Here is a 26938-nt window from a genome sequence, read left to right on the forward strand (position 1 = left end):
CAGTCCAATAAGGCAGGAAAAGGAAATAGAGGTCACAAATATTAGAAAGAAAGAAAGGAAAAAAAAAACTGTCCCTATGTGAAGGTGTCATGATCATTTGTGTTGAAAAACCCAAGAAATCTACAAAAATGCTCCTAATAAGTGAGTTCAGCAAGGTGGCAGGATACAAGCTCGACACACAAAAATCCATTCTTTTTCTATATACTAACAATAAACACATGGACAGCAGAATTAAAAATACAATGTCATTTAAAATTACTAAAGGAGAAAAACAAGGAAATACTTGGATATTAAAACTAACAAAACATATACAGGACCAGTAGGCTGAAAATGACAGAACACTGATTTAAAAAATCAAATAAAACCTAAATAAATGGAGAGACATATCATGTTCATGGATGGGTAGACTCAACATAAGAAAGATGTCAATTCTCCCCAAATTGATATACATGTTTAGTGCAATTCTGATCAAACTCCCAGCAAGACCTTTTATAGATATAAACAAGATTATTCTAAAATTTATATGGAAAGGAAAAAGAACTAAGATAGCTAAAATATTTTTTCCCAAAGAAGAATAAAGTGGGAGAGGTAGTCTATCTGATCTCAGGATTTATTATATAGCTACAGTAATCAAGATAGTGTGGTATTGGCAGACAGAAAGACACATAGTCCCCAGAACAGAATAAATAACCCTAAAATAGATCCACACAAATATGCCCAATTAATTTTTGACAAGGGAGTAAAATAATCCAAGGGATGTAAAGATAGACTTAACAGCAAATCATATAGGAACAACTGGGTATCCACAGGCAAAAAATGAACCTTACACAAAACTTAATTCAAGATGGATCACGGACTTAAATGTAAAATGTAAAGCTATATAACTTTTGGAAAAAATAGGAGGAAATCATTGAGACTTGGGACTAGAAAATGTTCTTAGAGTTGAAACCAAAAGCATGATCCATAAAAAGGAAAAACTGATAATGTGGTCCTCACCAAAATTAAAAGCCTTTGCTCTGTGAATAGTCCTAGTAAGAGGATTAAAAGGCAAATTAAGGACCAGGAGAAAATATTTGCAAATCACATATCCAACAACAGACTTCTATCCAGAATATATAAAGAATTCTTTAAATACGGCAGTAAAACAAAAAATCCAATTTAAAATGTGCAAAAAATATACGCAGACATTTCACCAAAGAGGATATACAGAGACTTACACACAAATGTACATAGTAGCTTCATTCTTAACAGCCCCAAACTGGAAATTGCCCAAATGTCCTTCAATGGGTTAACAGCTAAACAAACTATAACATATCCAAACCATGGGTTACTACTAAGCAGTAAAAAGCAACTTCTAATACATACAAAACTGGAATAAATCCCAAGAAAATTATGCTGAGTGAAGAAAGCCAATCTCAAAAGGATACATACTACATGATTCCATTATATAATATTGTGTAACAACATAATTATAGAGATGGAGAACAGATTAGTGGTTGTTGGAGGTTAGGCTGGAGAGGGAGTGGGAGGGTGGAGCCCTAAAGGGGGTACCGTGAGGGAGTCTTGTGGCGATGGTAAAGTGTCTTGATTGTGGTGATGGTGGTTATACGAAACCATACATGAGATAACGCTGCATCACAAGAAACCCCTCAGTTCCTGGCAAACCAGGACAGTTGGTCACCCTCGCAGGGGCCATCATACAGCCCTTGAGACTCTGAGGAGAAGTTTGGGCTTCACCTGTTAGAAAATCCAGGTCTTCTGGCTGCTTAGAAAGAAGAGCTGGTAGGGGCCAGAGCAGACACGAGCAGGACCTGCTGCATCACTGGGGCAAGAAATGAGATTGGCACAACGTGTCCGATGGACCAGAGGTCACCAAACTCTTGCTTTTCCTCCTATGTGTAGTCTAAAACATGCTGGACTACATTTCCCAGCCACCCATGCAGGTAGGTGTGAACATGTGACTGAGTTCTGGCCAGTGGGATGTGGGTGGACAAGCTCTATACCTCCCATAAGCCCTGCCCTTCTCAGTGAGTTTAAACCATGTACTAAAGAGGACAGAACACAGCTAGAAGGAAATTGAGCCCAGCTATCCCAGGGAGAAGTGTTTGCTCATAGCACATGTTACTGATCAGCAAATCCTTCTCTCTGGCATAGCTGGGCTCTGGAGTTTGAGAAACATGAGGAGGCCTGGGTAGCTGGAACAGAGGGAGTAGGGAGAACTCCAAGAATGGGTGAGAAGCTACATCCCGCAGCAACGTGTAGCTATTGAGTAGTCCCTGCCTCTGTATGACTCACGATGCACACTGCTCCCCTCCAGCCCTGATCACATGGAAGCTGCCCCCTCTGAACTTTGGAGACTCCAGGACTGGGCATAGTAGGGTAAGGGGTGACTTCCCACTTTCCTAAGGCTTAATCTTCTGGGATCTCCACATTTTTCCAAGTACCTGCATTCCATAGACCTGCCGAGAGATTCCTGTATCTGGAGAATTCATTCACTCATTCATTCATTCTACAAACATTCTGAGCATCTGCTCTGTGTCTGCCACATGCAGGGCTCCAGGGACCCAGACATAACTTCATCTCTGGCCTGAAAGAGTTGAGACTTTAGAGGGAGGGACAGACACATTCATAGTTACCATCTGGTGTCATCAGATCAGAGATGTGATAAAGGGATTGTAAATGCCCAGAAGAGGTACTGGACCTGGCCTGAGATTCAGGGAAGGCTTCCTGGAGGAGGGGCATGCCAGGGCTGGGTCCTGAATGAGTCTGTGGAGAAGAGGGATGGGATTTAGGCCACTAGGCCAGAGAGAGGCCAAAACATGAAAGACTCAGAGGTGTGGGAGGCCTGAGGTGTTTGTGAAATACTGCAAGGACTTGAGATCTCTGGGGTTAAAGGGGAAAGGGATGGGCTAGTGGGGAAGACTAAGGACAGGAGGGCCTTGAAGGCCATGGTGGAGACCATGCTGGGACACCTTGTTGCCCATCCCAGCTCTGTCCTTGACTTGCTGGGCTGCCTAACCTAGGCACCCCCAGTCCTGAGGCCTCAGTGGCCCCATCTGCGAAATGGAGCAGTTGGGGTGGGATGGCTGTAAACTTCCACCAAGATCCCCAGGTTGTCTGCCAGTTTCATGGAGCCCCCCCAAAAGAATGGCCAGGCCGGGGCTGGGTCTTCAACTGCCACACTCTCTGTGTGTTTTCCCTCCCCTGACATGCCTTCAAGTGTCCCTCATTGCACTGGGAGAGAGAGCTGGAGGAGACACCAGCACTTACCTTCCTTTACTTTTGGAACAAGTCACTCTCATAGGAACAAACCACACACATAGGAAAAAGGTAGGACAATTGTTCAGGAAGAGAGTGGCAAGGGTATGTTCTCCTGGACCTCCAAGGCTCCTTTCCTTCTGATAAGAGTGTGCTCTGAGTAGTGGCTAAGAGGGCAGGCACTGGACCCAGACAGACCGCTGACCTGCTGTGTGGCCATAGGCAAGTCACTGAGCCTCTCTGAGCTTTCCTTTCCTCCCCTGAAGAGTTGGGTTAATCGAACAGAAACTCACTGGGTTGGTTTTAAGGTTGTGTGAAAAGTGCTTAGCACAACGCCAAGCACATAGGCCTCAAAAATGATAGTTAGCATTATGATGATTATTACTGTTTTTGGTGGGTAGAGTGATAGGAGGCAGGAGTGTCCTGTTGCATTGGAGGAGGGGTTAGCTCTGAAAGGGTTAAAATCGAACCAGCAGGTCCCAGTCCTGGTGATAAGGTTGGAGAAAACACAGTCCAGGTCCCCAGCCCTGTCACAAGCAAATTTATGAGGTGCTGGTCACTTTGAGTCAAAGACTAGGTGCTCCCCCCAGGCTGTGCAAGAAACATTCAGGGTTAGTAGCCAGAAGGGGCTCATGACTCTCTTGAAAGAAAAAGTGGGAGCAGAGAGAAAAAGAGAGCCGGGCATCTGGAGCCCGGCACACACCCACCCTGCAGAAGAGAAGGGGAGAGATGGGGCGAGGGGAGAGACAGAGAAAAGGGTGGGGACGGACAGACAGTGAGCCCGAGAGGGGGCGAGAACGTTGACAGGAGCAAAGTCAGAAAGGAACAGACCAGACGAGGCTCGGGAGTCCGGGGAAGGGGCAGCGGAGTGGGGGACGCCAGGCAGAGGGACAGGAAAACAGAAGACGCGAAGGAGTGGTCCTTAAGGGCCAGAAGGAGAAGAAACAGAAAAAAGGGGGGTTATGGGGAGAGAAGAGGGGGCTGCTGAGAGCTAGAGCCGGGAAGGGTTCCGGGTGTCCCCGCCTCTGTACCTGTGTGTGTGTGCGCGCCTGTGGCGGGTTGGCTGTGGCGATGTGCCGGCGTGCGGTGCAGTGCGGGCGGTGGCGACAACACGAGAGCACGCGCTCCGGGACCGACCGCCCTCCCGGCCCCGGGCCGGGTCGACCCCCGCCCCGTCACCGCGCGCGCCGGCCCCGAGCGGGTTAACGCACCGCCCCCGCCGCGCCGGCTCCTCCCCGCCAGGGCAGTGCCCGGCTGCGCCGACGCCCTCACTCGACCTGGCGGCGGGCCCCTGGGCGGACGGCGGGTCCCTGGTGGCCGGACCGACCCCGCGCCCGCCGCGCCGCCGCCGGGCCGTCGGGCCGCCCGGGGAGCCCCCGCGGACGCCGCCCGGGTGCCAGGAGCCCCGCGCGCCCGCCCGGACCAGGCTGCCCAGATGCGGGCGCCACTCTGCCTGCTGCTGCTCGTCGCCCACGCCGTGGACTTGCTCGCCATGAACCGGAGGAAGAAACAAGGTACGAGGGGCGGCCGGGCTGGGTGGCCCGGCAGGCGCTGCGGGCCGGACCGGGGATAGTCCTCGGGGCATCCGCCCGGGGCCCGACGCGGCGCCCTAAGCCATTGGCTCCTTCAGATAAGGGTCAGTCCCACCTGACAGATGGGGAGACTGAGGCTCCAGGGCACCCAGTAAGAGAGCCGTTGAGCGAGCTGGACCACGGAGGCTGCCCACGGGGGAAAGGAGCTCGCAGCGCCCTCTCTGTCCCCCGCCCCCACCGTAGCAGACAGAAAGCCTCCTGAGCCAGCCTGAGGGGGTACAGGGACTCAGGGACAGATTCAGTGGCTCAGAAGCCACCCCAACTATCTAGGCTGAGCCAGGAGGTGACAAAGAGTCCTGGGCTGGGAGTCCAGATGCCCCAGTCCCAGCCCCATCACCCACCTTGACTCACAGTTCACCTCCCAGAGGGCAGTGACCTTGGGTGATGAGCTCAGCCAGAACTGAAACCTGAGTTCAAGTCCACTTATTCTGTGGATACCCGGGAAGAAGTTCGGCCCCTTAGAGAGCCTTAGTTTTCCCATCTTGACCTCATGTGGCAACTAGGAATATGAACCAAGGTTCAGATTATAAATGTGCCAGGGGCCCCCTGCACCTTCACCTCAGGCTCCTATACCACAGCCCCTCCCTGCAAGGAGGTGGATTTGAGGCTGTCCTTGCACAGCGGCAGTTTGCAGAGCCTGTGAGGCCGAAGAGGGTAAGCGGGCAGTCCTTTGGCCTCCGGGTGGCAGTCTGAGAATCAACAGCTGAATGCCAGCCAGTGTGCCAGGGGTTTTCCACGCACTGTCTTGTCAAATCTCCACTACATCCTCATGACATAGGCGTCCTTCCATTTTATAAAGCCAGAGTGCCAAGGCTCAGACAGGTTAAGTAACTATTAAGTTGTCCAGCGGGTGAGTGAAATACCCGGTGTCTGCTCTTTCCAGCTCTGGGGTTGGGTCTAAGCAAGGCTACGGGGGAGAGAGAACAAGAGAGAATGGCTTGCCCTCTGGGGGCTTCTTGTTCCTTTGTGTGAGAAGCCCTACGTGGACAAAATTGCTTCTGAGGGGAGCAGGAAGCACAGAGGGGCTGGGGGAGAGTTGGGAGGTGGGATTGGGTGGGGTGGGGGAAACTATGGTGCAAGGGGCTCCAATCCTGCTGTGACAGGACAGAGAGACCAAGGAAGTAGAGAGGCAGATGGGCTTCCAGTGAGCTGGGGGCAGTTTAAGACTCCATCGGGGCATTCCTCTGTGAATAGCCTTTGTTCGGTGGGCTTTGGAGCCAGTTAACTTGGGTTCAGATCCCAGCTGCCCCCGTTACCAGCTGAGTGACCTTGGAGAAGTCACTTTTCCTCTCCAATCCTCTGTTGACCCATCTGAGGGTCCTTTAGAAGATCTCTAAGATCCTTCTTAGTTCTAAAAAAACACCAAAAAATAAAAATAAGAAACCAAAACAAAACAAAAAAACTTTCCCCTCATCAACTTATCTTTAAAATGAAAATCTTGATCTTAAGTATCAAACTCATAAGGAAGATTGTGAGAGTAAATGAGTGTGTATGTTAGATGAGTACACAGGCTCCTAGTGGGCACTTGTAAGGATTAACCATTCTCATATCCTGTCCATTGTGTCATTGGCTACTTGCAATAGCCTACTGGAGGGAGAGGGCAGATGCTTATTTTCTGGATGAGGAAACTGAGGTTCAGAGAAGGGAACTGACTTGCCCAAAGTTTCACAGCAGGTAAGTAGCAAAGCAGGTTCGAATTCCAATCTGTCTGACATGATGCTGAGAAGATGTCTCTTGAACTATGCTGGTCATCCCTTCTCAGAGCCTCAGTTTCCCCATATGAATAGGAACTGGTTTAGAAGATCGTTAAGGTGCTTCTCTAAAAAGTCAAAAGAAAAAAAATTAAAAAGAAGGAAGAAAAAGAAAAATGAAAAATTCCAATCCCTCCTCCCATCCCTAGCTTACCAGCGCTGCTCCAGGAGCTCGGTGAGGAGGTAGGGAGATGGTGCTCCTTACACTGCCCCACTTTGGCGAGGGATATCTTGGAACCCTTCTCCCCAGTAGCTGATCTCTTGCCTCTGGGACACACACCTGCCCAGCATCTTCAGAGAGAGGTTTGTGGCTCCATTTATTAGTCAGATGTATGGGAGATAGCCTTGGATTTTGGTCCCACTTTCGACCCAGTTGTGCTGCTTGACCTTGGGTGAGTGGGTTTTCCCTTTTTCCCCCTCCCTCCACCCACAGCCTCAGTTTCCCCATTGGCATTGGGGTGGGGTGAGGATTAGGCAAACCCTCTCTATAGAATATTCTACAAGGCAGCCACAGGAGTTCTGGCCAAATAGGTTTGGGAAATGCTGGGTTTAGCAGATTTCTTGATGCAGAGGACTTACCAGAGCATGGTAAATTGGTGGTTAAAAGGTGGGAATAGAGGGTATGACATTTCCCAAATGTATTACACATCAGAGACTATTTCTCATAAGGCATCTGCTTGGGAAATTCTGCACACAATCCCTGAGGGGGTCATCTAACTTTGGTGAAAGTGTGTCCTGAAGACACCTGGGTATTGCTTCATTCATTCATCCATTCATACGTTCATTCAACAAGTGTTACAGGGCAGGCTTCTGTGCCAAGCTCTGTGTTGGGAACCCTAGGAATGTCAAGGTGAATAGCCCTGGACCTGCCTTTGAGGAGCTGCCTGCATGGAGGGGTGACCCTTCCCTGCCCCTTCTCAGCCTCCACTCTGCAAGGTCAGAGGAATGACCTGCTGGGCCCAGCAGCTGCCCAATCTGAGCCGTCATCCTTGGGGCCTGGCTCCCACATACCCCTGCTTCCTCAGGCTCCGGAATTGCTATTTTCTGATGAAACCCAATTTTTCTAAGACAAGAAGGAATGAAAGGCAAGGCTCTTTCAAAACAACATTTTGCTTAGTTAAATGTAAATGAATCAGAACCAGATGAGGACATTTCTCTTGAAACATGCTGGGTGCCCTGGCAAGGGGACAGTCAGCAGAGTGAGGGGGCTCTGGTTTACGTCCCTCACCCCTGGATCTGGAACTTCACTCCAGCAATGAGGAAAAGCGAGAATGTGACTGACTTCCCCCACACCCAAGGCCTGCTGAGGAGGGGCCCCCCACATTCACACAGAGCTTTTAGATCCTTCTAGACCTGAGACAGCAAGGGACAGAAGGAGGAGCCCTGGGATTCAGGTGGCCTGGGTCCAAATCCTGAGCCCTCTCCTGCCCTGGATATGTGATCTTGGCAGGCCACATGCCTTCTACAATCCGTGGTTTCCACGTCTGTGAGATGGGAACAACTGTACCTTCCTCTTTGGGCAGTTGGGAAGATTCATGATGACCCCAGAGTGAAGGTGCCCAAAGGGCATAGTAAGGGCTTTGTAAGGATTTGGCCACTTCCCCTTCCCGTTTTACAGCAGGGTGGGGTGCACCCTGGACTAGGGGGATGGGGAAGTCTCACATGGGTTGAATTTCACCTCTGCCTCTTGCTTGTTGTGTGACCCTGAGCAAACCTTCTCCCCTGTCTGAGCCTCTTTCTCCTTATCGTAAAATGACCGGCAGCACCCACTGCAGAGCCTGTATTATGTAGTGAGTAGAATACTTCTGTGTAAATTGCAGAGCCTCATGTGGAGGGCCAGGCAGGCAGCATTGTCCCCAGTACACAGACAGAGAAGCCAAGACCCAGGCACACAAGTGACTGGAGGCAGAGCAGGTATAGGTGAGGACCCGGTTTCTTGTCTCCAGATCAGAGCCAGGCTGGACCCAGCACAAAATGTGTCCCCTGAATGCTGGCATCCAGGTGAAGCCAGGCTGAGCTGCAGGGGTAGTTCTGAAAGGGAAAAGGGGCTCCCGCAGTGCAGAGTGAGGGGTAACTGGACAATGGTGCAGTGTCTCAGTACAATGCTCCCTTGGCCAGTCATTCTGGCCCTCTTGGCCTGGGTTTCTTCATAGAATAGAGGCTGGTTGAGAAGTAGAAAGCAGAATGCTTGGCACATAGTTGATGGTCAGTCAACTGAGCTCCACCCTCTCCTCTGCTGCAGTCTGACACCAAGCTTGGGTTCGAAGGAGAGGCTATGTTCGCCTCACACTGCCCCACCCCGGGGAACCCATCTCCCTCTCCCATGGATGGAAGCCATCCAAGTCCCCTACCCAGCCCTGAAAGAGATACTGAGGCCACTGAGGGAAGGTGGCCATGTGTCGGGGAGCTCTGCCTACAGGGTTGTGAATTCCCACTCTGCCACTGCCTTGCGTTATACCCATTTCCCAGACCAGGGAACTGAGGCTCAGAAAGGGGCAATGGCTTACCCAGGAACCCACAGCAGCTGAGCTGGGACGTGGGCCCAGAGTTCTGGAGGCTCCAAAGCTTGCGCATAGAAATGCAAATGAATCCTCTTGGTGCTTGCCACGGAATGCAAGGTGGAGGCATCTGAGAGCTGCCTCATTAGGGGGTAGGATTTAGGGTTTTGTCACACAGAGGTGGCAGCAAGAGAGGCGAGTCTGGTAGGTGGGAAGGGCCCAAGGGACCTGATGGCCGGAGGAAGTGGATGGAGGTCTGGTTGCAGGTAGGGCCAGAGTCTGGTCATGGATGCCATTGGATGCCGTTCGCCTGTCACCATCATTGTGAAGAAATATTTTTTGAGCCCCTCCTCTGGGCCAGGCCCTGGGCTACATGTTGGAAAGGACAGCAGAGAAGATACTCCACCATCACTGCTATCAGAGGGTCCAGCATGTCCCTGAGACCCATCAGTGGGAATGCCATGGATGGGACCCCACTGCTCTCAGCACAGCCTTGACAGCAGGCCAGTGGTGGCCCCAGACCAGCCGAGGAATCTAAGACTCAAAGAGAGGACGTTGCTTGGCTGAGGTGTCACATGGCTAAGGTCTATTCATCCATCCTTCTATCTAGTGAAAAGACTGAAATTCACATTAATTTAAAGTTTTTCAAACTGAGGTTTGCAACCCATCGGTGGGTCAGGGAAACAAATTTAGTAAGTTGCAGCCAACATTTTTGAACACAATGGAATGGAATGGAACAGAACAGAACAGGATGGAATAGAATAGAATATTATAGAGTGGGGTCAGCAACCTTTGTTTGTAAAGGGCCAGATAGGCTTTGCGACACGTGATCTTTTCTATAGTCCACTCTTCTTAGCTTCCGGCTGTGCAAAAATAGCTAGATTTGGTTGACAGTCTATGGTGTGCAAACCTCCTTTTCAGAAAATATCAGTGTGTGTTGAAAGTGTTAAGATTAGTTATTATTTTGAGAAATGTGTTTCAGTATACATTTCTGTGAATGTGCGTACGAGTGGGTGAGTGTGCGTGCCCTTATGTGCACGTGTGGATGTGTGTGCATGTGGTATGTGCGTGTGGGCTTGGATGTGTGTCCCAGCAGTGTATTCAGTGTCTACTGATGTAAAAATGTATTTCTTACCCTTGTCAAAAATCTGCAGAGGCCGCTGTATCGGCTCAGCCCATCTTCTGTGCTCAGCCCTTTTCAGCGGGGACCTAATGCAGGTCCTCATGACAGCTGTAAGAGGCGGGTCTAGGAGGACCCCTGTATTACAGATGAGGATACTGAGGCCCAGTGGGTCACACAGTGATGGGCAGGGGAGCTGGAGTTTGAACCCAGGGAGTCTGGCTCCAGAGTTCCAAATGCTACATCAAATTGCCTCAGTGAGCAGGAGCCACTCCAAACACGTTGTGCAGATCCTTAGTTCAGGTGCTTGTTTCTAGTCACACTGCATCTGGCAGCCCTGTCCTTGCCAGGGCATGTGGATTTTAGCCCCCAGAAGGTGGAATGATTCTTCAGGGCCCTAAATGTCCTCCTTTATCAGACAGCCCTGAGCAGCCAGTGTGTGGCAGGCGATATGTGCTCCTGTCATGTTGACCGTCACCCCTGCCCTGTCTGGTGGATATGGCTGCCCTGGCCCCCCCTTACAGAAGAGGAAAGCTGGTTCAGAGAGGGGGACTAGGTCACATGACAAATATGTGTGTGACCTGGGTATTCCTGATTCCAAAACCCACAAGAGCAAATCCTGCCTACTGTAGACTACCGGAGAACCAGAAAACCCATCTAATGCTGCCGTTAACCACCCTCTTGTTTGTCCAGCACTTTACAGTTGGCAGAGCAGCTCAACTTTCATTTTGTCTCAGAGTTCTGGAGGATTATAGAATGGAGAGTTAGGGCTGAAAAGGCCAGTTGAGACCTTGGAGACCAATACTTGTACAATTGGAGGCTCAAGTGGAGAAGCACCTTACCCAGGTCACCCAGCTGTGGGTGGAAGTGAGGCTGCAGGGGACACCAGGGGGTGAGGACAACTTGGAATAGGTAGGGGAAGGCAGCCCATTCCAGAGCTTGACAGGTCTAGTTTAGAGCCTCAGTTTCCCCCTGAGTGACTTGAGAGTGCTCAGTCTGCTTTCCTTTTCTCCTAAGGCTGGATGAACGTCAGGTGAGAGGAAGGAATCAAGAGAGCTTTCACAGATCGAAGGCTGTCTGCAGAGGATTCTTTAGTAACCAGAGTCAGGTGCTCATAAGGACCTCTACTGTTACCTGAACAAGGGAGCCAACATGTAGGGTCTGTGGCTTGGCCATATGGTTCCATGAAAGAGACCCGGCTGAGGCCTGGGCCAGCCACAGCCATCATGGCGTCAAGGCCAGTCCTTCCCTCAGAGCCTTGGGCTGTGGACACCATCGGGACACAGAAAGACCCTGGGCCTGGTGGATGCCTAGGAGCACACTCCTCACCTGTCTCTCTACACACGTAAATATTCCCCGAAGCATATTTTTTTCTTTAAAAATACTGTACTTAACTTTCACTGCCATCAAAGGTTGTAAAAAGTCTCTTTTGATTTGGTTTTATGGTTGAGCATTTGTGCCAGATGTTACCTGCATTATTTTATTTTAACGATGTTGGACACTGTTCTAAGTACTTTATTAATTGATTAAATTATCTTAATAAATCTGTGAGGTGGATACTATTATTATTCCTATTTTACAGATGAGAAAACTGAGGCACAGAGAGGTTAAGTAACTTGCCCAAGGCCACTCAGCCAACGTTCAAATCCTGCCTGGTCCCAGAGCCCAAGCTCTGACTACTGAGCTCATTGCCTCCCAGCTTTACTTAATCCTCATGGCAACCCTGTGCAACGTCTGTTATTATCCACATTTTTTAGAGGAGAGACTGAATTAGGAGAAAGGGCCGTTAGTTGAAATATATGAAATTGCCATCTTTGTAGGTTGAAAAAGCCAAGTATTAGCAGTTTCAGATGTTTCAATCCAATAAGTTGGTAGAGTAAGTTTGGCAAAAACCAGGATTTAAATCCAGACACTGATTCCAAAGTTCGAGTCCATAACCACGTGCCAGGCCTTCTTCCAGTTCATCCACGTTATGCTATAATGTGAACGAATTGGGAGAAGAGGTTTGATGCTGTTGCTGTCTCTATTCTACAGCTGAGGCCCTCCACGTCCAGAGAGGGGAATCCCCTTGTCAAGAGCATGCAGCCAGGACAGAGAGAGGGTGGAATGTGCCCCCAGGTCTCTGTGGGCCAGAGCCTCTTTTCTTAGCCCCGTGCCACAGTCAGCACCATCCAGGACACACAAGCCCTTGGCCCCGCCCTTGGGGATTCCTCCAGACCCCATGGGGAATGGTCTGGTTCTCATCTCCTCATGGAGGAAGCTAACTCCTCCTGGGCACTGCTGCCCCGGGCTGGGCTGCCACCGCCTACCCTGGAAAGATTTCTTGTAGTCATGCTGCGGGATTCATGAGACCCCTGCTCTGTGGCCCGTGGTGGGGGCTCCGATGTGCTGTTGTGGACTGGGGGTTCTGTTTCACCAGCTCAAAAGAAAGGCATTCCCAACACTCGGGGACCCAGACCACATGGGGAAACCACTCCCTTTCGCCAGAAGTCTCCACTTTCCCTGGAGCCTGACGGCAGTGCCCACATCCGCTGGGGTGGAGACCCAGAGAGAAGGAATGTCACGACTGCCCCTCCGAGTCTGCTCTGGTGTTGGCAAGTGGGCACAGCTGTCTCTAGCAAGTCCCACATGAGCACTGCGGGGCTGGCAGGCTGTCACCAAGGCTGTGGGCTCTGCCACTCACTAGTTGAGTGACCTTGGGCAGGTCATATCTCCATTCTGTGCCTCTGCTGGCTAATTCGCAAAATGGAGCATGAAACATAGACAGTGTCTTCTTAGCACATAGGAAGTGCTCATTCAGTGACTGCTAAGGGTCTGGTGCCAGGCAGGGAATGTGAGATGTGGGCCATGATAGGCTGGGGCTCAGCTCCCAGCTCTGCTACTGCCGTGCTTGGGTGAAAGTATTTCACTCCTGAATCTCGTTGTTGTCTATCAGTACAATGTGGACAATAATATAGCATCTGCATCCTACGATTATCACGAAGGTCAAGAAGACTAATCATGTGTCACACATGGAAGACAGTAGGTGCTCAATTAATGTTGATAATGGCCATTCATCATGGTATGTTGGCTCTTTCTTGTGTAGAACATTCGAGCCTGATGTCAGACATGGCCCTGACTCTGTTTGAAAGTCCTCAGCAGATCTAACTTGTCAAAAGAAGGTCATTTTGAGGAGGCCAGAGTTAGAGGATAGGGTGACCCTAAATGCTGTGTGACTGTGGCACAGTGACCCACCCTCTCTGAGCCTCTGTTCATGACTCTATAAAAGCGGACTTCAGAGGATGACAGTGAGGATGGAAGGATATAATATGTGTGTGTGTGTGGTGCTGGCAGATTACAAATGTGTAGATGATGTGATGGTTATTTTTGGGTGAGGCCGTGGTGGGGCCTGACGTCCTGCCCTCTGCCCACAGCAGGCTGGAAAAACCCAGTCAGAGGCCGCCTTTTGGACGTGCTTTTGCATCCTCCCCTCTCCCCTCCTCACCGCTCTGGCAGGCATTGAAGCCAATCGGACTCCTTAATTCATAGCACATTATCGCGTCAGTCTCGCAAGACCCTGCTCTGGTTTTGTGTTTCTTTTTCTTTCTTTCTTTTCTAAATTGTTGCAAATTGTTGATTTCTTATTTACTCTGCAAGTTTATTTCATTTATTTTTAAATTAAAAATTTTCATTTTATTTAAACATTTTAATTTTACTTTTACAGCTTTTATTTTTATTAACTTAAATTTAACATATTTAAATATATTTTACAGATGTATTTTTGTTTTACTGTATTTTTACATCTTTATACTTTTTATTTTTATTTTATTATTTAATTTTTCAAATGCTATTTTATTTTTAATTTTAATTAATGGTAATTATTTTATGTAGTTTAGTTCGCCTGATTTTAAAACTTTTATCTTTTAGGTTTTTAAGATGTTAATTTAATTTTTATTTTGCCCACTTTTTAAATTGGGTTTCCTGAATTTTTCTTTTCAGTTTATAAGGCTTCCTTGTATTGCCTACATATCAATCCCCTGTTGATTTTGACAATGAAAATATTTTTCTTTGGTCTGACACTCATCTGCTAGTTTTGTTTGTCCTTTGGAAGGTAGAAACCATTACTTACGATAATGTTAATTGGTCAAATCCACTGGTTTTTTGAGGGGGAGAAAGTGTTTGTTCTGCTTTACGGTCTGGGATTTTTGATCTTATAAAAAGATCACGTGAGAAGGTCTTAGAAGTCATACTCCAGACGTGAGCCCCCGATTCTCTCATGCTGACCACCCTTCCTGGGAGGGATTCTTCCGAGAATGCTGCTGGGTTTCTCAATGCAGCCATCTCTCTGGTCACCTTGTTCCTGACTGTGCCCTGGGATTGCTGGGGCCAGTCAGCAGACATCTGTGGAACACTTGCTGTAAAGCCGACCCTGTCCTTGGGAGCCCCAGACTCGGGTGGAGGTGGCAGGCCCCACAGCAGTGAGTTCCCATGTAAAACAGCTGTCAGCTGGAGACCCCTTCCCTGGAGACAGGTGACATTGGCTTGAACGACACCCTGAAAGAGCCCCAAGTCCTCCCCACGGGGCCTGAGCATCCCTAGCCAACAGCTTACGTTTCCTGCTCGCCTCTGCCTGAGGCTGCTTTGGCTGAATCATCCCAGTTTATGGATCATCTTATTGCCTTGCATCAACAACTCCCTATCACCCCCTCCCCCTTGCAAAAAATGAAAACATGCACTCAGGACATTTGTGTGCAAAGCAGACTTTATTGAAGGTGTGGGGAGTGCTGCTAAGGGCTCCATCCCCACAAGCAGACAGTTCCAGACTAAAGATGACTTTGAGTTGGTCCCCAGTAGCCTTTTCTCTCCCTCCTGCCTTGACTCGTCTGATATAACTCCTTCTCTTGTCTGTCCCTGAAAGCAGCTTGGGGGCCATCTCTGGTGGGCCTCGGGCTGTGAGAGAGGTATGGCTTTCAATGGCATTTCTCTGCTTTTGGAGGGCCACTGGGCAAGAATCAGCAGGGGGAGCTGACAGGCTACCAGGCAGGCTAGGCCTCCTGTGGTTAGGAGCCTGGGCTGTGGTTTGCAGCTCACCTGGCTTCTGGCTGTGAGCACTGGGACCAACCCCTTCTTCTCTCTGAGCTTCAGTTTTCTCATCCATGACAACGATGGTAAGTGTAGCCCTCGTCTTATAGGACTGCAGTGGGTTTTAAATGATTTAACACAAGGACCTGGGTAGCACACAGCCTGGCACACTGTGAACACTTGGTCAACATCAGCCTGGTTCTGCTAAGTACAGTCCTAGTCCTTTAAAAATCTTCCAGAGCCCACAGAGACCAGCATCTCCGGTTGGGTGGTGGCAGGATGGGCTGTGGCTGCCTATCTTGGTTCCAGCCCTTAATCCTGGTTATAACTGGGTGGGAAGGATTATGGTTCCTATTTTGCAGATGGGGAAACTGAGGCCCACTGACAGTGGCTGTAGAATTTCCAGGCCATGCAAGCCCTGATCCTTCTACCCCTGGGTTTGGGTTTGGGTTTGGTGGAGATGGACCCCAAGGCCAGGAGAGGTCCCCCAGGTTGGAGCCAAGACCATCAAAGTCCCCAACTCCCTGTTTTTCTGCCACCCCCACCACATGCTGTGCCTCTTTCCCCTCCTTCCAGCCAGCTCCTTCTCACTGGCATCATACCATTTATTGAGCACCTGCTGTGTGCCGCGTGCTTCATGTGCTTTACCCACAACCTTAAGAGATTGGTACCATTTTACAAAAGAGGAAAGTAGGACCCGGATGAGTGAAGTCGGTTTTCCAGATTCTCACAGCCCTCACAGAGTCTGGGTTAGAACCCAGGCTGGGGCTCCAAAGCCAGAGCTCTTTTTCACAGTGCCAGGGATTGGTTAGCCAAACCCAGGGCCAAGCATAAGGGTAAGGTTGGTTCCCATTTGGTGAGTGATTGGCACATAAGCTGGGCACACAGCAGGAGCTCTGCAGTTATTACCTCACTTTACCCTCTAAGCAATACTTTGATAGCATCATTCCTGTGTTGCAGATGAGATGCAGAGGCTCGGAGAGGTCAAAGGGCCTTCCCAGGGTCAAGGTGGCAGAGTTGGGCTTCAGACCTGTGAGTGTGACCTGGGCTCCTGCCTGCTGGGTGCCGCCTCCTATCTCCCCATTTCCTGGGCTGGGCACTTGGTCGGAGGGCCTGACCTGGGCCGATGTCACCATGACTCACCACCTACTCCCAACTTGGAAAGCGACTTAGGGAGTCTTCCAGACAGGGCCTCAGGGAGACAGGGGTATGCAGTCTGCTTAAAAATAACAACCAGAGGGAACCCAGAATAAGAATCTCGTCCCAGAGGCTGCAAGAGTCAAGAGGCAACAGAGAGTCAAAGAGGCACAACTGGCACTGATGACAGGGAGAAGTGGAGGCCATTGGGGGCTTTATGGAGGAGGCTGTGGGTGGACACAGTCAAGGGATCCTAGGATTGCTGAGGACAGGATTGGCCCATAACTTGCTGCTCTCAGGACTAGGCCTTTTGATTCTCATGAAGAATTACCCACTAGCAAAGCTTGTCCATCCTCCCTCCCTGGGTCCACCTGCTTCTCACAGCCACCAGCCTTGACCCGGATGACCATAGCGTCTCCGTCCCATGCTCCCAGCTCCCCTCTTGCACCTACAGTCCATTCCCCTCAGCACCAGAGGATGCTTTCCAGATGGGAGACACCCCTCGGCTTGCACCTCATGGTGGCTTCCCATCTCGCTTCCAGGAAAATCCAGCACCATCCAAACTCCTTCCAAGCCCACACGCCCTGGTGGTCAGGCTCCCCACCCTTCCAACCTCACCAGCACCATTGCCCCTCAGTCACTGCACTCTGGCCTCCCTGCCCTCTTCCATGCCAAGCTCTTTCCAGCCTCTGGACCTTTGTGCTTGCTGGTCCCTCTGCCAAGAGTGCTTTTCTTGTATGTCTCAGAGAGGCCCCTCTTGGTGGCCCAGGCCCTGCCTTCTAATGCTCAGTTTACTCTACTTCAGTTCCCTTTCACTGTCTGAAATGATCTCTCTCACTGCCTTATCCCAGGGCCTAGAACAGTGGTCGGCCCTCAGTGAACATTTATGAAAGAAGCAAGCCTTCCGGTGGGTGGGTGATTGTCTCCTTTTTACATAGAGCAAATCAAGGTTAAGTGACTGTCCCAGGGAGTAAAGTGTGGAGCTTGGATTTGAGAGCAGGTTTATCTAATCCCCAATGGATTCCCACCTCTAACCTGCACACCTCACTGCTGAACAGGACTGATGATTGGGAGTCTCCATTCTGGAGGAGAGGGGGTGATGATAGGAGATGTGTCGTTTATAGCAGTAGGGCCCCAGCCATCCTCAGCTCCAGAGCAGGGTGCCGTGGCGGGTATAACAAACCTGGTCTCCCCAGTGAGGGGCCAGACTGTGCACAAACGCAGATGAGGAGGACCAGCTAGCTGAAGACAAAGAGCCAGAGGCACCCATCTAGAGACCTGGGTTCAGCCCCTCCAGTGACTCACTATGTGGCTCCAAACAAGTGCCTACCCCTGTCTGAGCCTCAGGGCACCATCTGTAAAATGCCATTACTGCCTGTGTGCTACAGATAATAGACATCACCTAAATTCTCTTCTCAAAAGAGAGTGCTGGTTGCTGTCAGCCTTATACAGTTTGCTTATTGTGTAGGTCACAATAATGTTTTTCTTATTTTAACCTTCAATTTTGAAAATTATTAGTGAGATGGAGAACTAATGTGGTTACTGGCCGGTTTGTCTTTCTTCTTTGAAGTACATGAAATATCTCTGCCCATTCTGCCCCCAACCTTGGGTTGTTACTCTTTTTCTTATTGCTTTGTAGGAGCTCTTTGTATATTATAGATGGTTATTCTTGGCCTACTTTGTGTGTATCTGGCATAATGATCAGATTGAACATGTAACAGAGGATTACAAACGTGACCTGTACTTCACTATCATATGAGGGTACTTCAAAAAGTTCATGGAGAGATTGGTATTATCTTTTAATTCTGTTTTTCCATGAACTTTAAAAAATACCCTTGTATCTCTAAAACCCAATCCTCCTTAATAAATTCGGGCAGATCTCAGAGCTTTCTGGAAACTTTCAGGTGTAAAAAACCCAGTCCACTGCTAACTTTTTAAAACATAGGTCTGGTTCAAAGCTCTGTCCTGAAACGGACGGGAAGTTGGCCAAACGGTGGCCTTGCAGGCTGCCCCATGACTGGCCTCGCCCCTTTTGCATTTCTCATTCATTCTTCCTATACCCCCAGTAGACATGGGGCAGATCAACATGTGTGCATTCAGTCGGGGAAGAAATGCGGTTTCCCTGTCCTTTGGGTCCCCTCCAAACTATGAGCTCACCTGGGCTAGGGAGTTGGGGAAGTGCCCGGCCCTGCCCCGGCCACTGCTGAACAATCCTCCTTAAATCCTCACTAGACATTGGCTTCCATGGCTAGGGTGGCAGTGTGGGGAGGGGATGGAGGGTAGAAAGGATGGTTGCCTCTTGTGAGGCAGACTCGTGAGGCAGCTCTCCTTAGAACATGGTCCAGGGGAAGGGGAGGACTCAGGAATGTTGTTTCCACCTTAGACACAAGTTTTGGAACGGCAAGCTAAGTCCCGTTCATTCATTCATTCAACAAACATTTACAGAGCACTCAGTATTTACCGGGCACTGTGCATGGGGCTGGGAGACATTGGTGAACAAAACAAAATCCTTAGGAAATTTACATGTCCAATCTAGTATTATTGTTTGTAACTTTCTAAAATGTTTCTACAGGTCTGTGATTTGTCTTTTAACTTTGTTTAATAAATCAAATAAAAGCACATGGGAGGTTCTTGTTTCTTGTTTTCACCTTTATTTTCCTGGGAGTCTAGAAAAGAGCCTGGCATGCAGGTATTCAAGAAATATCTGCCACGTGGGTGGGTGGATGGATGGATGAATAAGTCAGCACTGGGCCCTTAGAAACACAGAGTTGAACCATCCATTTGACAGACGGAGAAACTGAGGTCTAGAAACAGGGAGGAACTTGCTGAGGACCCACAGTACTGGACAAGAGTCCACATCCAGGGCTCTCTCCCTTGTGCTAGGATTTGAGAGGAGAAGCAAGCCCACAGGAAGAGGGTCTCTGAAGATGCTCACCGGTTCCAGGTGTGGCTGGAGGCCCAGACTGGATTCCTGAGTCTGTCACCCCTTGGAAGCTCCGGGTCCCCAGAGTGCTGGCTGGGAAGGGCTGGGCTGTCCCTGGAACACTGACAGGGTCTGATGCTGAAGGCCACACTCAGGCCTGCCTTAGCAACCCCTGACTTTTAGGCCCAGCCCCCTTCCCCGATGCTCACTGGCAGTGGAGCTGCAAGTTTTGATAGTGCTGGGAGCTGACTGTATTCCAAAGCCTCCTTAGTGCTTAACTGTATGAGGTGAAGAGGGTGTTTATGTTGGACCTCTTCTGGAGCTGGGTTCTCCCCAGTCCTTAAAAAAATAATAACTACCAGTCACCAAGACTGCCTGGCTTAAAGTCCCAGCTTGCTACTTACCAGCTGTGTGATCCTGGGGAATTTACTTACCTTCTCTGTGCCTTAGTTTCCTTGTCTGTAAGATGAGATGATAACACCATCTCGTAGGTTTGTTGCAACAGTCTGACCATATAAGAGCTCCACGACTGCTCACAGCTGTCCCATTATTGTGCACCTACCATTGGCCATACTCTGTTCTGAGCAGGTCACACATCCCAGCTTACTGAGGCTTCACAACAACATCTGAGGACAGTTATTCTCCCCATTTTACAGATGGGGAAACCAGTACTCAGAGAGGTTAGGGTGGGATGTGAGTCCAGGCGGTCCACCTCCAGAGCAGTATTCCTAACTGCTCCACAGTACTGTACCACCTCTCCTGCTGCCATCAGCACAGTAGGACTTAGGGGCCCAAAGTGTTCTTAGAGAATATCCAAGCCCTCAGCGACTGCCTTAGGCAAAGGGAACCAAACACAATAGGCTAGAGACCCCCAACCTCACCCCACATTCTGGCCTTAGCCAGAGCAGCTCAGTTCTTACCTGTCTGATTAATTGTGCACCCATGTCAATTTCATTTTGGGAAAAAGAGGGCTGCCTTGGCTAAGAAAAAGTTCAAAAGAGAGCAATCCTTTGTTTTCCTGATAGGAAAACTGAGGCATGGGGCAATGAGGTGCTCTGCCAAAGGTCACATGATGAGCCTGAGTTCAGGCTGGGGCAGGAACCAAGGTCCTCACTCCTAGCCCTGAGCTCTGTTAATCTCAGGACTTGCACATGGAAAAGAGAAGAAGATCATTCATAGAATAAACTGCAAAACACTGTGCCTTTCTCAGTCAGTGTATTAGTCCATTTTCTGTCGCTCATAACAGAATACCTGAAACTGGATAATCTATAAAGAAACAAAATTTATTTCTTACAGTCTGGGAGGCTGAGAAGTCCAAAGTCCAAGGAGCACATCTAGTGAGGCCTTCTTGGTGGGAACTCTCTGCAGAGTCCCATAGTGATGCAGGGTGTCACATGGCGAGGAGGGGAAGAGCACTTGTTTGCCTTATAAAGCCACCAGTCCACACCCATGATAATCTATTACTCCATGAATGGATTAATGCACTCATGAGAGCATAATCCTCACGATGCAGTGACCTCTTAATGGCCCCACCTTTCAACACTGCCACATTAAGATCAAACTCCAATATATGAATTTTGGGGGGACACACTTAGACCATAGCAGTTGGGTTACTCTTAGGAATCGCGGGCTTTCAGTTCGCCTTCAAAAGTTTCCGCCACCTTCCCTGAAATCCGGGAGCTCATGTCCTCCCCAAGGTTCGTGGTGGCCTCCTGGGTTTGGACCAGTGGGCATCGCCTCCCGCTTTGTGACACTGAGCATGCTGACAGGCTGGAGGTGTCCTGCCAGAGTCCTAGGTGCTGCAAACATTGTACTCAGCCAAAGCTGAAGCTTTTATAGCCTCCCAGAGAGTTATGAAGAGGTCTCCACAACCGTAAAGAGCCCAAGGAATCATAAGCTCTCCAGAGAAGGGAAAGGGAATTAGCAGCTAGCATTTATTGCCCCCAGTAGTGCCAGACACTTTATACCGAGGTCTCATGACACTTTACAGCAACCAAGGTAGGCTCAGGAAGGATCCGAGAGCAAGAGACCTACCCAAGGGCACCCACCCAGACCATCCCACTGTGGGGCAAAGCCAGAACTGGAAAGAGCCAGAATTTGTCTGAGTCCACTCCCCAACCCCAAAGAGTCATTCAGCAGGTACTCACGGAGCACCTACTGTGTACCAGGCACTTACTCTGCCAGGTGCTGGGGCTACAGCCTTGTAAGCCAGCAATAGTCCTGCTTCAGGGGGATTCCGTCCTAGGTGCGCACATGTGTGTGCCGTGTGGGGAGGAGGGAGTCAGATCTCTTGAGCCCCCACTCTGGGCCAGGCAGTTTTGAGCATAAGGCATTTGATGCTTCCAAATAGCCCTGTGAGGTGGTCCACTCCCCAGTCTTGAAGAGTCATTCAGCAAGTGCTTTGAGCACCTACTGCATACCAGGCGCTTTATTACAGCAGAAGGAGCTGAAGCACAGAGCCTTTCAGCAACTTGTTTGAGGTCACACAAGCAGCAAACCTGTCCCTCCAGCATGAGAAGAAAAGAGCTATCTTCTCGTTATTTTTTCAACTGAATAGCAACCGCACACACCCAGCAGTGTCATGACAGTTCTACCTATAGGACAATTGCAGGTCAATTTCTTTCACAATTTCGTGTACACTTGACAACATTATGACACTTTCAGATGTGAGACAGTGGTGATGATCCCACAGACAGATTGATTTTACAACAGTTCCACACTCAGGACAGCTTTGTGACAATTCTGTGCTCACAGCTAACAGGCTGCTGAGCTCTGGGGAGATGGGTCTGGGAGAAGCCAGTGAAGGGTGTGAGTCCTTCCCCCTGGTCCCAGCCTCAGCAGGCTGCTCCTACCCCCAGCGCAGTTTGCCGAATGATGAAGAATCCAGTAACAATCCTTTTTTTGTTTTTTAATTGATTTTTCTGAAGGTCAGTGATGGCCACTCTCAACACGATGTAACTTCTCTTAGGAGTAGCTCATGGAGGGCAGAGTTCATTTGGTGGATCCAAGGTGGGGCTTTGGGGATGGGGAGGCAGGGATTTGGTTTGGTGTGGGAGGGATGCCAGGCCCAGCCACTGGCTGGCCTGTGTCCACCCCCACCTGGGGACCCAGAAGGGCCAAGCAGGGGCAGCACAGAGCAGGAGCTCAGACTTTCTCCATGCTTCAACCCAGGGGCACTAGAGTCCTTTAGTGGGGGTTTTATCTGTCAGTACACACATGAACCCAGTTCGTCCCCTTCTGTCATGCTGAGCTTGGCAGGGACTATCCCCAACTCAGGCCACTTGGAAAAATGCCCCTCCTGTAAGTGGCAAAAGGAGTCAGGTTTCCCCTTCCAAATATCACCCCCACTGTCCCTCTTCCTACCCCTCCATCATGAGGTCACCAAGCAAAGCACTGTAACACAGTCTGGCAACTCCATGAGCTGTGGGCTTAAGTCTAGCGCTACCACTTACAGTTGTCGGTCTTTCAGCCTTAGTCTCCTTGACCATGAAACGAGGAGGAGAGAGTTTGGAGGGGACTTGAAAGACAGGGAAATGGACAGTTCATCCCCCAATTGAACACATACTCACTGATCTTCTCCATGTCTATTTGGGGTGAGGGGAGAATGGATGAGAAATGCAGAAAGGGTGGGGTCAGTCCTGGAGTGACCAATTTTCTGTCAGTTAAGGTGAAGTGCACACTGAAGGAGGCAGTGTCTTACCACAGCACTGGGAACTTAGCAAGGCCTTAGCGAGGGGCCTGTTACTCTGTGTGGAGGATTGCAGGAGGCACATGGGGACACAGCAGGCAGCCAGGAGGTGGTGTGGCCTCGAGGTTAGGCCTTCAGATTCTGCAATCCTGCTGCCTGGTGCCTGGTTCTGAATTTCTGCTCCACCTCTTCCTAAGTGACCATGGGCCAGCAGTATCTCTGCCCCAAACCTCAGTTTCCTCCTCTCTGAAATGCGTGTGATGATAGTACCTAAATGGACTTTGCAGCATCTCTGCATGGAATGGTAAGCAGCTATAAAATAATAATAATAATAATAATAATAATAATAATAATAATAATAATAATAATAATAATAAAAAGAATTAGACAGCAATGTGCATTATTCACCAGGATAATTTATTAAGTGAGCAAAGCAAGGCACTCAGTCATCTGTCCAGTGTGCTGTGCTGTATCCCTGGCCTCCTGGAGCTCACCTTTCACTAGTGGGAAAGAGACACCAAAAACTCAAACAAATGTATAACGTATCAGGTGGGATAAATGCCACAAAGAAGAAGAAAGCAGGGAGAGAGTGGGATGGGGGTGCGGGCGGGTACTACTTCAGGTCTTGGAGGGCTCACAGGGAGGGGACATTTGAGCAGAGACCTGCAGGTGGTGAGGGCGGGACCAGTGCATGAATGTGGGAGCGCATCCCAGGCAGAGGCAGGAGTGAGTGCAAAGGCCCTGAGGTGGGAGGAACGTGGAGGATGAGGCCAGTGTGGCTGGAGCAGGGTGAGTGCTGGGAGAGGGTGCAAAGACAGGGACAGGGTAGGGACAGCAGTGGAAGTGGAGATGTGGTTGGATCCTGGATGTATTTCAGAAGTGAAACTGACCAGACTTCTGATGGGTTGATAGTAGCATATGAAGGAAAGAGAAGAGACCAGGATAACTCCAAGGTGTTTGACCATGAGTGGAGCAGCTATGGACTAACATGGCAAGGAGAAGCAGGTTTGCGGGGCAGAGGATACGTTTCCATTTGGAATGCATGCCTTTTATTATTGTTATATTTTGAGGGTCTTATCCATAACCTCTTAGGTAGCATGTGCTGACACCATAGCAGGGATTTCTATCTGCCGCTTTTCCTGGCTCCCCCCTTGCTTCCAGCTCACATACCCTCTTGACCTCACCTCTCTTAGACACCTTTCCTCCTACACTAACTAGTCCTGTCCCCCACACTCAGCTTCTGTTTCCACATCTGCCTCTCCAGAAAACCATCCCTTTCATCTCCAGTCTTCAAGTCCCCCTAACTGCCACCAGCTGCCACCCAACTAGGTCCTTCCTTTGGCTCTGAGCCCTGCAGGGCAGATGTCATCAGCTTCCTTGGCACTTGTATAAGGCTGGTCCTCCTAAGTACACTGTGGGCTCCCTGAGAACAGTTTTTGAGAACATTTATTAAGCCGTTGTTCATTCATTCATTTAAGAAATAGTTAGTGGCCACCTACAATGGGCAAGGCTATGAGGATTTCAAGGAGAACAAGTCAAACTGGAGCCCAGCTCTCAAGGGAGCATCGTGGAGTGCCTCCCATGCAACTCCCATGAATCCCGTAATAACATAGTGCTCGTTCGTCTGCATGAGCTGTGCTAAGCACTTTGCATGGATGAGTTCGTGTCATCCTCACAAGTGCCTGGGAGGTAGCTCCTCATTTTATAGAAGAGGCTCACAGTGGTGAAACCATTGCCTAAGATCATCCAGCCAGGAAGTGGTGGTTTGTCAGGCCCTAAAGCCAAGACCACCTCAACGTTCTGCTGAGTATGAGGCCCTCCAAGTCCGCTCCCCCTCCTTGGCTACTGAGAAAGGTCCAGTGGGCTGGAGACCTCTAGCCCCACATCCCCAGGGAGTCTCCAAGCCAGGAGTCATCGCCACCCCTTGCCAGAGATGGTGCAATCTACCCCCCAAGCAGGAATGTGCCAGGGGCTCTTCTGAGCCAGCCTCCAGTGGTGGCGACTGCCTCCCATATGGCCTGAGCAAGCAGACGGACACCCAGATGTTGTTTATTTCCCTTGGTCATCAGTGACATGTGTCCCCCATTGCCAGGCGGGAATCGGAGGATGCACTGCCCAGCAATCTTTGTGTGGGGCCCGCTACATGGTTCTGGATCCTTTCCAAGGACAGGGCAGGGACCAGGGCAGGGCCTGTCCCTCCTCAGGCTCACTGCCTTGGGGCAGGATCCAGTGCTATCTTTCCTTCCCCATCCATCTCACCCCCAGGGAGACCTTCGGGACAGCTGTATTAAATCCTCAGTCCACCATAACACATGATGTTCTCATGCAAGACACACTTCCCTGGGCACACCCCCATTATGAAGAAACTCTACCCCAAGAAATGTTGGCATCAAAATAAAAAGCTCTGCACTGATTGTGAAAGCCATTCCAGGATCACGAATGCCCATGGAGGCAGGGCAGGTGGTAGTAATAGTGAAGCCACTGAGACCCTCTCAAGTGTCAGGCCCTGCCCAGATCCTCACCACATACCTGTGAGGTCGGCCACTAGGATTCCTGTTTTACAGATGGGAAGACTGAAGCACAAGAAAGGTGAAAGCTCTAGTTCAAGGTCACGTGGGCAAGGGGAAGGGACTGACTCAAGCAGTCTGGCTCTTAACCCTCTCCACATTAGTAGTTCTCCAAGTGGGTCCCAGGTTAGCTGGGAGCCTGTTAGCAATGCAGGTTCTCAGGCCCCCACCCAAACCTGCTGAATCAGCAACTCTGGGGTGAGGCCCAGCGATTTGTTTTAAACAAGTGCTCCCGATGAATATGAGGCATGCTCGAGTCTGAGAAGCTCTGCTCTAACTGTCTTCTAATGTGAGTGAGTGAAGCGATGTAAGGTGCGGCTCAAGGATGGTAATATACGGCAGCTGGCCTTTGCCTCAGTAGCAGAGAGTGGTAGGGACTGTGGCAAACTGGGGCGCATATGTCCATTTATGTAACTCCAACCAATCATTGCCTTGCGAGAATGCAGGTCCAGTGTTGGCAGAGGTTCTGACTTTTTCCAGGGACGTCCAAATTCCAGCTTTTCATGTGAAATCTCTTTATTTTTTGAATATTGGCAATCTATCCAAATTCGTCTTTTAAAAAAGAGATGGGACTGGAGTTATTGGCTTGGGTATCGAGGACAGTTTAGTGACAGGATTACTGGGGGCTGCTGAGAAGATGAACTTGTCTAGGAGAACATGTAGTTGCCAGGGTCCCAGATGTTCTCCTGTGCCTTTGACCCCCTCAAGGCAAGTCCTGCAGAGTGAAAGCAGATGGGAGACATGATATTTCACAGATGACCCTAAATCCATTTGAAATCCCCAAACAGAAAAAAATAGATCATTTGCAAATGTGAGCCTTTGACTTCTACTGAAACTAGGTGCTTAGGGTCATTCTCAGGATGTGGGTGACCTGAGGTTGGGAACCATTTTTTGAAGAGCCCAGCTTATTCCCTATTTTTTTTTTTTTTTTTTTTTTCTTTTTCGTGACCGGCACTCAGCCAGTGAGCGCATGGCCATTCCTATATAGGATCCGAACCCGCGGCGGGAGCGGCGCTGCGCTCCCAGCACCGCACTCTCCCGAGTGCGCCACGGGGTTGGCCCTTATTCCCTATTTTTAACAGAAGGAATAAACCTGCCCTTCACCCAAGACCAAAACATCCAGATGGTAAAAAACCAGGTTCCTGCACCCTGCTGTCCAGCTTCCAGCCTCACCAGTGACTCTGTGAAAGAAGGGGAGGGTCCAGATTTGGTTGACAGTCCCACCATGTGTGGTGACACTGAAGGAACAGGAAGGGAACTTAGGTTTACGAGGGTGCACCTACTATGTGCCGGGCACTTCCCAATCTGCACATCCCTCATAATACGGCTCGTGGGGATAGGAA

The 26938-nt window shown here is 49.8% G+C and overlaps 1 protein-coding gene across 2 annotated transcripts in view; it reads left to right on the top strand.

Annotated features, from left to right (window-relative positions):
- Window positions 1-4693: 4693 nt before the first annotated feature.
- The window catches only part of RSPO4 (R-spondin 4), a 37139-nt gene continuing 14894 nt past the window's right edge, over window positions 4694-26938 (top strand). For both annotated transcript variants that reach the window (XM_063085469.1, XM_063085477.1), the window contains exon 1: window positions 4694-4772. In XM_063085469.1, the coding sequence (XP_062941539.1) occupies window positions 4694-4772 (79 nt within the window). The remainder of the gene's footprint in view (window positions 4773-26938) is intronic.

The sequence above is a fragment of the Cynocephalus volans genome, chromosome 1 (assembly GCF_027409185.1).
Source record: "Cynocephalus volans isolate mCynVol1 chromosome 1, mCynVol1.pri, whole genome shotgun sequence".
In the NCBI taxonomy this organism is placed as follows: Eukaryota; Metazoa; Chordata; class Mammalia; order Dermoptera; family Cynocephalidae; genus Cynocephalus; species Cynocephalus volans.